The 10,429-nt window shown below is 40.3% G+C and overlaps 1 protein-coding gene across 1 annotated transcript; it reads right to left on the reverse strand.

The window, feature by feature from the left end:
• Positions 1-4,084: 4,084 nt before the first annotated feature.
• On the reverse strand, positions 4,085-4,971 carry LOC138879274 (uncharacterized). Its single transcript, XM_070158879.1, has 2 exons — positions 4,725-4,971; positions 4,085-4,587 (listed from the first exon to the last, which is right to left on the reverse strand). Exons 1-2 carry the CDS (start codon positions 4,969-4,971, stop codon positions 4,085-4,087), a joined length of 750 nt encoding a protein of 249 aa, XP_070014980.1.
• Between the last annotated feature and the right edge of the window lie 5,458 nt (positions 4,972-10,429).

Below are 10,429 nucleotides of genomic sequence, written 5' to 3' on the forward strand. Positions count from 1 at the left end.
CAGCAGCAGCTGTAAAAGCTAGTATACCGACGACCGCAACAACAGCGGAACGACACGTTTATGTTCGATGAAGGGAAGCCCTGGTAGAAGGTCACAACACAATATAAGGAAACTCCTCCAAATGGCCTTAAGGTCAAGAGCCCCTAGCATGATGTTCATGGGTGAAAGAAGATGATAAGAAGGGAAAGGAAAGCGAGCCAACGGAAGCATTGGGATAGGAAAATCAAAGCCAAGCCTCCCCACCTGGCACCCCCGTTTATAGGAGATTACGACACGGTCATCTAGGCTTTAGAAGGCTTACGGACGGACGCAGTTAATGCATCCATTGAAAATCAAGCCGACGTTGGTACCTTCACCTTCAATAATGAGAATCAGGAGTGCAATGAATGAAGTTGAAAAGCACGAGCCCGTGGATGTCCAATCACCGCAAAGCATAGGCTAGGAGTCGCATCATTGGTACGTCGTCGAAAGAAGCTCAAGGCGTCAAGTGTCATAATCGTTTCCCATCCCTTCATTATGGAAAACGTGAAGACTATTTGTATGCGGTAAAATTAGAATACTTGATTTCTCGCTATCGAGACATTTCGGGAGCATGCCTCGGGACTTCGAGGGATGGAGGTCGTGACCAAATTCTCGACCTCAGGACTCGTCAAAGGCCGACTCTAAGAAAACCAAGAACGAAGCCAAGACAAAGAGGGAAGCCCTCTAGGCACATGTCTACGTCTCACAGGCCCAGCCTATCTAGAGCCTATGCTGAAGCATCATGTCAAGCCATCCCATCACCGTACTTTGTATTTAATCCCCACATTTTTGTCCGAGTCCCCCCTCCTATATAAAGGGGACTCAGCCCACCTTGTGAGGGGCTGATGTTGCTCTATTTCTCCACAAGTGCAATAATATCTCTCTATTTTCTTATAAGTGGTTCATTCTCACTGGTCCGAGATCGCTTTGGCATTTATCATTCTCTTATCTATTCTTCATTTTATAGCTTAATATTGGCTGTAAGAGCCCTATCTAATTATACCTTTAACTGTTATCCCATCCCTGGTCGTCCCCGATAGTTCGAGATCAATACCAACGCCGACCCTGAGGTCTTGTCGACCATCTTGGCACTTGGAAAACAGGCCCATTTGGTTTGATTACTGCCTTAGCTCGCATTTTATCATTACACTTCACGTTTTTAGCATTAACTGCTTTAACAACCATCTCGAGAATATATCACATATTTTTAGAATCCTATTTACAAATTTAATTGTTGTTACCATTTTCACGGTAAACATCCTAGGTGGGAGCTGTTGTTGGACTATCTATTAGAGAAAATTGTTCTATCAAATGCCTTTTTCCTGTGGTACTGAGTTAATTCTTGACTTGTTGTTCATTCACATTGAAAGTTCGAGTCCCATCCTCTGACTCCAGTTCAATAGCACCATAGGGGGACACATTCACAACTTTGAACGGGCCAGACCATTTGGACTTACGTTTACCCGGAAATAACCTGAGTCTTGAGCTGAAAAGTAAGACCAAGTCACCAAAATTGAACTCCCGCTTTAAGATCTTCTTGTCATGGACAAACTTCATCCTTTATTTGTATATGGCTTCACTCTCATAGGCATGGAGACGGATTTCTTCCATCTCATTGAGTTGTGTCATCCTCAGATTAGCAACCTCGGCCCAGTCAAGATTCAGCGTTTTCAATGACCACATGGCTTTGTGTTCCAGTTCCACTTGCAAGTGACAAGCTTTGGCAGAAACCAACCTATACGGTGAAGTGCCAATGGGGTCTTAAATGTTGTGCGATATGCCCACAATGCATCATCCAGCTTCCTTGACAGGTCGGTCCTGCTTGCATTGACAGTTTTCGCTAGGATGTTTTGATTTCTCTGTTCAAAACTTCAACCTGACCACTCGACTAAGGATGATAGGGTGTGGCCACCTTGTGCTTTACACCACATTTTTCAAGCAGCCCGGTGAAAGCCTTGTTGCAGAAATGAGACCCACCATCACTTAGGATGGCCCTTGGAGTACCAAACCGTATAAATATGTTCTTCTTAAAAGATGCAGTCACACTCCTAGCTTTATTGTTAGGTAAGGCAATTTCCTCGACCCATTTAGATACGTAGTCCACAGCCACCAAGATGTAGGTCATGCCATACGAGCTCACGAAGGGGCCCATAAAATCTATTCCCCACACATCAAAGATCTCAACTTCTAATACAAAAGTCATCGGTATCTCATGTCTTTTAGATATTGACCCTTGTCTTTGAAATTGGTCACATGCCTTGACCATTTGATTTGCATCTTGGTAGATCGTTGGCCAATAGTAGCCACATTCAAGCACTTTTGCCGCCATCCAATTTTCTCCATGATGACCCCCAACCGGTGAATCATGGCATACCTTGAGAATTGGAATTACCTTATATTACGGGACACACCACCGGATAATGTTGTCGGCACAAGTACGAAACAAAAAGGGTTCCTCCCAATAGTAATGCCTACACTCCTGCAAGAAAATTTCTTTTGATAAGCTTACAATCCATCTATAACAAGGTCACTAACCAAGAAGTTAGCGATGTCGGCATATCAAGGAGCAAATGTGTTTGACAATGCCAATATGTGTTCATCTGGAAAAGCATCATTGATTTCAAGGTGTATTTTTGGTCTCCCTGCCTCTTCAAGCCTTGATAGGTGATCCGCAACTTGATTTTCCGTCCCTTTCCGGGCTTTGACTTCAAAGTCAAACTCTTGCAACAAAAGGACCCACAGAATCAGTCTTGGTTTGAAATCCTTTTTTGCCATAAGATAGCGAAAAGCAGCGTGGTTGGTGTATACTATCACTTTGGACCCCAACAAATAAGCCCGAAAATTTTCAAATGCATAGACAATGGCAAGAAGTTCTTGCTCAGTCACAGTATAATTTATTTGAGTGCCATTGAGTGTCTTGCTTGCATAATAGACAGGGTGAAGAATCTTTTTATGACATTGGCCAAGCACCGCCCCAATAGCTACACACTAGCGTCACACATGAGTTTGAATGGAATAGACCAATCATGTGTGACAATAATAGGTGTCGTGGTGAGCTTTTCTTTCAATTTCTCAAAGGCTTTGAGGCACTTATCATCAAATACAAACTTTGCATCTTTCTCAAGGAGTTTGCACATGGGATTTGCAATTTTGGAGAAGTCCTTGAAGAAACGACTATAGAAGCCGGCATGCCCCAAAAAACTTTAGACACCTTTAACTAAAGTAGGTGGAGGAAGCTTCGAAATGATATCGATCTTTGCCTTGTCAACCTCTATGCCTTGTTTGGAAATTTTTTGGCAAAAAATAATGCCCTCATCCACCATGAAGTGGCATTTCTCCAAATTTAGCACAAGGTTAGTTTATTCACATCTTTTGAGCACTTGTCTAAGGTTGTCAAGACAATGCTCAAAGGAATCCCCCACGACAGAGAAATCGTCCATAAATACCTCTAAGAAATCTTCCACCATGTCTGAGAATATTGACATCATGCATCTTTGGAAAGTAGCCGAAGCGTTTCATCACCCAAATGGCATCCGGCTAAATGCAAACGTCCCATATGGACAAGTGAATGTTGTCTTTTCCTGATCTTCCAATGCAGTATTGATCTGGTTGTAGCCGGAATATCCATCCAAGAAGAAGTAGAATGACCTTCCCGCTAGCCGATCAAGCATTTGATCAATAAAAGGCATAGGGAAATGGTCCTTGTACGTAGCACTGTTTAGCTTCCGGTAATCCATACAAACCCCACATCCGGTCGCTATTCTTGTTGGAATGAGCTCTTTTCTGCCGTTTTCAATCTCGGTCATGCTTCCCCTTTTCGGCACACATTGCACCGGACTCACCCAAGAACTATCGGCAATGGGGTAGACTACCCTGACATCTAACCACTTGATGACTTCTTTCTTGACCACCTCCTATATGGAAGGGTTTAACCTTCGTTGATGCTCCATACTTGGTTTGCTCTCATTCTCCTATTGTATCTTCTGTCCGCAAATTCCGGCAGGAATCCCCGGGATGTCCGCTATTTTCCACCCAATAGCAGGCCTATGCTCCCTCAAGACATTCAACAGTTGTTAAAAGAAGAAATGATTACTGGTAGAGTGTCATTAGAGCCAAGAAATTTATACCTCAAGTGCGGTGGAAGTGGTTTGAGCTCTAGTTGCGGCGGCTCAATAATTGAAGGCTTTGCGGGAGGAGTGACTGTATTATCTAAGTCGAGAGATAGTTTCTTTGGAGAATAAGTGTAGGACCCAAGCTCTTCCAATGCATTTCCTAATTCCAAGTACCCCTCCATATCTTCAACAACGAAATTCACCAAGATAGCCGCCAACGCCTCATCGAGGCATTGTTCTTGCATCTTCATTTCAACTGCATCTTCCACCTCATCAACAATATCAATCACCGAGATGCTTTCATATTCATGTGGCAATTTCATACCCTTTCTTGTTTGTAATGTGACCTCTTCATCATTCACACAGAACTTGATCTCATTCCGTTCCGAATCCATCAGTGCTCTTCCTGTAGTAAGAAATGGTCTCCCCAAGATAATAGGGATCTCTTTGTCAACTTCACAATCAAGGAATACAAAATCGACGGCAAATGGAACTCTCCCACTTTCACAAGCACATCATCGACAATTCCCACCGGTCTCTTTATGGAACGATCGACCATTTGCAACCTCATACTTGTAGGCCTCAGCATACCTAACCCCGCTTGCTTGTAAAAAGCAAGAGACATTAAGTTGATGCTAGCCCCATTATCAAAAAGAGCTCTTGCAAAATCACGCGCCCCAATAGTGCATGGAATGGTGAAAGCTCTCGGGTCTTCTTTCTTTTGAACGGTGGTTGTTGCAATGATGGAACTAACCCGGTGAGTCACATTCACCACTTCATTCTTGGTGGTTTTCTTCTTGGTGATCAAGTCTTTCAAATACTTAGCAAAACCCGACATCTCTTGAAATGCTTCCAGAAATGGGATATTTACCGATAACTACTTGAGAATGTCATAGAACTCTTCGAGTTTTCTCTCATCAACCTTCCTATCAAGTCTTTGAGGGAAAGGAGGAGGGGGTATAGTAATAGGTGGTTGAGTTTTTTGTGTCTCTTTTACCTTTTCCTTAACCTCTTCCCGGTTCACTTCTTGAACTTTCAACTCTTCTGGGACCTTTTTAGCTTCAACAACAATTGGCTCTTCAACTTGTGCCTCAACCTCTTGTTCGGACTCTTCCCCTTCAACCACTTGTTCACTCTCTCCTTGAAGTACTTTCCAACTCCTAGTAGTAATTACCATGCAATGAGAAGTTGGACCACTCCCACTAACCTTTGGGTTCGCAATTGTGTCACTTGAACGTGTCCCATTTTGCTTTGGATTTTGTTCCCTAGAGAGATCTCTCATTTGTATCTCAAATTTTTTAATGGATGCGGTATGAGAACCAACAATCTCGGTCATATTCCTCATAGATGTGTCGGGCCTTTCTTGATTTTGCAATACCTATTCAAGCATGTTTTCCAACTTGGAATCACTTGAGGAACCTTGATTTGAATATTGCCCCTTTGATGGAACATAAGGGTTTGAACTCCGATTTGAGAAGTTGTTGTTGTTGTTATTCCAATTCCCTTGATTTGATCTACCTTGGTCATTTCGCCACTATTGGTTGCCTTGGCCTTGTGGGTTAGGCCTCCATTAATTTTGTTCTCCTTGACCTTGGTATTGTTTCCTTTGATAGCCTCCTTGAGAGTTGTTGACATAGTTTGCTTCCTCATAATCTTCATCTGATGAGGGTTGAACATCTTCCACCACATTTACCTTCTTTGTTTGTCTTTCAGTGAACATTTTTGTCAACACATTGACATTGGTAGCAAGCCTTGCAATTATTTGATCTCTTTCTTGGTTCTCCATAATCATGTTGGTCTAGGATCCACCTGTGGTGTCCTCTGAGTGCCAAGCTTTGTTATGTTTTGCCATTTTGTCAAGGATTTGTGTGATCTTTGCAAATGTCTTATCCATAAAAGATCCATCAACTGCATTCTTGGCTATAGATTTGTTCATAGCATCTAAACCCATGTAGAATTTCTCCAACAAGATAGAATCCGAAAAACCATTATTAGGCGACTCTCGCCAAATATAACTTGAATCGATCTCATGCTTCATGTAGATGTTCTCCCAGTAGTTGTATGAAAAAAGAAAATTTTATCCCGGAGCTTAGATTTCTTGCTTTGTGGGAACCATTTAGCTATGAATGCTCGGACAAGTTCAGGCCATGAACGAATGGAATTTGGTGGCAAATTTTGAAGCCATTTCCTTGCTTCCCCAGCCAGTGAGTACTTGAACACCCTCAACCTTAGGGCATCATCTAAGACATTGTTCTACTTGTGCATCGCACACACACCCAAGAAGTTTCTAAGATGTTGTGTTGGATCATCATCAGTGGAATTCCTGGAGAACCCCTCCGCTTTGAGCATTAGGATTAAACCATGTTCCACCTTGAAATTGGTAGCGCCAACTATCGGAGGTACAATAGCATTTGTATCCTCAATGTACTCATCTATGTCCGCAAAAGGATTTTTTTCTTCCTCATATTCAACCGTGTTTTCATGTCAACACCAAGCAAAACAAGCAAAATGTGATGGAATAGAAGAAGACATAAAGTAAATCACACACTAATTAGTAATTTCACAACCGTATTCCCCGGACACGGCGCCAAAATTTGATACCCTCAAATTACACTTTAATTAAATAGTGTAAGGCTGTTGGTGTCAAATATAATAACCCAACAAGGTTGGGGTCGAATCCCACAGGGAATATGGTGTGAAAATCTCACTTTAGTAGTGTGGAACTTGACTTGGTTCGTAATTCTATTCTGTTAACGTAACAAGAGAATGATATGATTGTGAATTAAATAGGTAACTAATTTTGATATGAGAATGTAAATGATTTGATTAAGGAAACCAAGGTTGTGTCCCCGTCAATGGAATATAATGCTATCGGTGTTAATATGATATATTTCTAATGGAAGGTCCTTTGATATGAAAATGATTTCTAAATGACTACCCAATATTTTTCAATGGTAGGGTAGTATTTTCTCTTTATGATTTTTCTAAATATAAAAGAGTTGCAATTTAAGAACATCCAATTTATGCCAAGTAGAACTCACTTATTCCTAAGCGATTCTATTAAACAAGAACTAAAGTCTTGAATACTTGATATTCAATTCTACCAAACCCTAACTCACTTTTCCAAGTAAAGAATGAGTGAAATGGAATAGACTAATGTTTGCAACCACCAATCATAAATAAAGAACAAGAATTGAATAAATATCAACGAACCATTATATATATATTCAATGTTAAATACCCATTAGTATTGCACCCATCTAAGGTCCACAAACTTAGTATTTAAAACTAGCTACTCATACTAAAATACAAGAACAAAGTATTTAATAAAGCCATAAAGCTTAGAAAAGTGCAAGATTCCTTCTTCACAACTTTCCAAATAAATGGAGTATTTAATGCTCTCTAAGTAGGACCTTGTTTCAGACTTGAATGACCCACAAAATCCCTAGTTATTCTCTTTATAGTGGACCAAAAGTCGTGGTCAAAATTGGCCAAAAATACCCCTCAATATAGCTTATGCGATCACATAATGGTCGCAGACCACTTATGCGGTCCGCATATTCTTCATTCTGTAGACATGAAATTTTTGACCCACCCCAAAATTTCACCCATTTTAGCGTAAAATATTTAATTTAGGCTTAATATAGTTATTTCAACTAAGTTTGACTTTTTTACGTTATTTTTATCACAAAATTAAAATAGAAAAATAGTTCCATATTTCTCTATTTAATTCACGCATTAGATATTATTAGGAAGATATGTTACTTTGAACCTATTTTATTTTTACATAATCTTGAAAAATACCAAAATAGTTTCATAGTATAATATTATTTGTTTTAATTGATTAGGATTGGTTTTATATTTTTATTTTGTAAATTTTATATCATTTTCAGAAGGAAGAGTGAGTTTTTGGCTTAGTTTATCACATTTTTAGTAAGAAAGGTCTATTCTTGATCTTTTTGCCCAATTTCAAGCCCAACAAGACTTAACCCAATACCCCATCAACACCCTAATCTTCTTCTTCATCTACTACAACATAAAACCCTAGATAGAAGAGAGGAGGAGATCCATGGCAGCTTTCTTCTTCAAGAAGACACCACCCAAAAACCTAGCTGAACCCTAGCACCCTTAGAGACCCCAGCCACATTCAGCCTACCATAACCACCCCAAACCGACGAACTATCCCCGCTAGCCATGCCGCCAGTCCATCGGGAAACACAGTTCCCATCCATCGAGTAGCCCATCTTCTTCCTCAGCTGAACGACCAAACAACCCCTGACCTCTCCAACACCACCAACATCTCTACCGCCAGTCCTTCGGAAAACACAGTTCCCATCCATCGAGCAGCCCATCTTCTTCCTCAGCTGACCGACCAAACGACCCCTGACCACCCTTCACCATGCAACAGCCATAAATGAAGCTTCACCCTCACAAAACCACCGAAGCTTCTTCTTCCTCCAAAAAACCTAGAAAAAGCTAGGATGTTTCTTCTTCGGCCGGGAACCATCGCCGCTGTCATCTTGTCGATGACCAACGAAGCTTCATGGCTTCCGTCCTCTCCTCTCCTCCATATGCGACGAGTTTCAGATCTGGTCGAGTGTTTGGTTAAATCTGGTGACCCTCCATTGAATCCGGCGAACTGCTATCACGTCATTCTCATTTCTCGTCTTTTCTCTCTTTCTTTTCACTGTTACATTGCCGGAAATGATGAGATCCGGTAGCTTTGTCTGCCTCTAATATTTTCCTGCTCGTATGTTCACTTGATTGACTCGGCTGGATTTCGTCATCGACGAGTTTCAATTTTCAACCGACGGAGTTTCATTTGAGGCAAGTTTGCCTGTTCGAGGTTACGGCGGAGGTCAATGGCTTTCTCATATTCGTTCAAGATTTTCTTCACAGTTAGTTTCTAAATATAAAGAAAGTTTTCAGCAGTAAGGTCCATTCTTTACACTTATGTTAATCCCAATTTGGTCTTGCTAGCATAGTGAAAGCTTCTGGTTATTTGTTTGCTCTTCGGTGTTATTTTGTCTTTGTTCATCGTGTTAATTCATTTATCTGTTTTCTTGAAGATGCATACTTCCTTTATGAGTTTTCATTGAATTTTTTTGGATAAGTTCATATAAATCTTTTGATGATTTGAGTTTGGTCGATACAATTGTTAGATTGATGTATTGGCTTGTTTCGATATTATGGCAGTAAGTTTCCTTAGCTAATTGAATTTTAGGAGTTGATTGGTTATGTTTGGATTGGTCTGGGTTGATAAGATTTAAGAAGAATTGAGCTTGAATACTACTTTAGGCCAACTTAATTAATTAAATAAGCAGAAATAGAGTAATTGTTAGTGAGTGATGTAGACTGCATTACCCAAAGTTTTATTACCTAAATGAAACAAAAGAGTGGAATGAACAATTGTGAGCGAGTGAAACGAGTCGCAAATTAGTTCAAGACTCGTTGCCAAAAGGAAAAACAAGTATGGAATAGACATGAAATAAATATAGCGAATTTACAAGAGATAATGCTCACAAACACGCTAGTATGCTATATGCACGATTAATGAGAAATTATCATAACTACGGTTACGGTTCCTGTGACGTAGTTGTGATACGTACTTTCCTAAACTCGGGTGTGCATTTACGTGACCTAAATTCAAATCTCAACAACGTTAAATAAAATGTGTCATGGACCGCAAGTGTATTTATGTGACGTGGTTCAAGATGTGTTTTAGATGACGTTGAATCTTCCCTAAAAATATTTTATTAAAAGCGGTTTTAAGAAGAATAAAATGCATAGGTTCCAAAGATGTTTTAAAATCAAATAAATAGGCCAATAATAATAGTTGAGAGACCGTGCTAGAACCACGGAACTCGGGAATGCTTATCACCTTCTCCCGGATTAACAGAATTCCTTACCCGGATTTTTGGTTCGCGGACTGTAATACAGAGTCAATCTTTTCCTCGACTCGGGATTCGAACCGGTGACTTGGGACACCATAAAATTATTCCAAGTGACGACTCTGAATTTTTAATAATAATAATTCCCATTTCGATTGTCCTTTAATTGGAAAAACTCCTTTATACTCTTCTCGGGGGGGTGAAGGTAAAAAGGAGGTGTGATAGCTCTGACGACTCTGCTAGGGATAAGAACCCAGAACTTCTGGTTCAGGGTTCGTAATTCGAGCTTAGATGAATTATTATATTTGACTTTATCTACTGTCTAATTTTATTACATGTTTGGGCCTAATGTGCTAAATGTTGCTTTTACCGCTTTGATATTATCTGAACTGTATATAAACTGTT

This window comes from Nicotiana sylvestris, chromosome 10, assembly GCF_000393655.2.
Source record: "Nicotiana sylvestris chromosome 10, ASM39365v2, whole genome shotgun sequence".
NCBI lineage: Eukaryota > Viridiplantae > Streptophyta > Magnoliopsida > Solanales > Solanaceae > Nicotiana > Nicotiana sylvestris.

Bases quoted from the DNA above. Each gene is read 5' to 3' on its own strand.
- LOC138879274 (XM_070158879.1), bottom strand. From the start codon at position 4,971: ATGTCGGGTTTTGCTAAGTATTTGAAAGACTTGATCACCAAGAAGAAA. The intron at 4,588-4,724 runs GTATGCTGAGGC...TTGATTGTGAAG, and splicing joins TTACAAGCAAGCGGGGTTAG to TTGACAAAGAGATCCCTATT.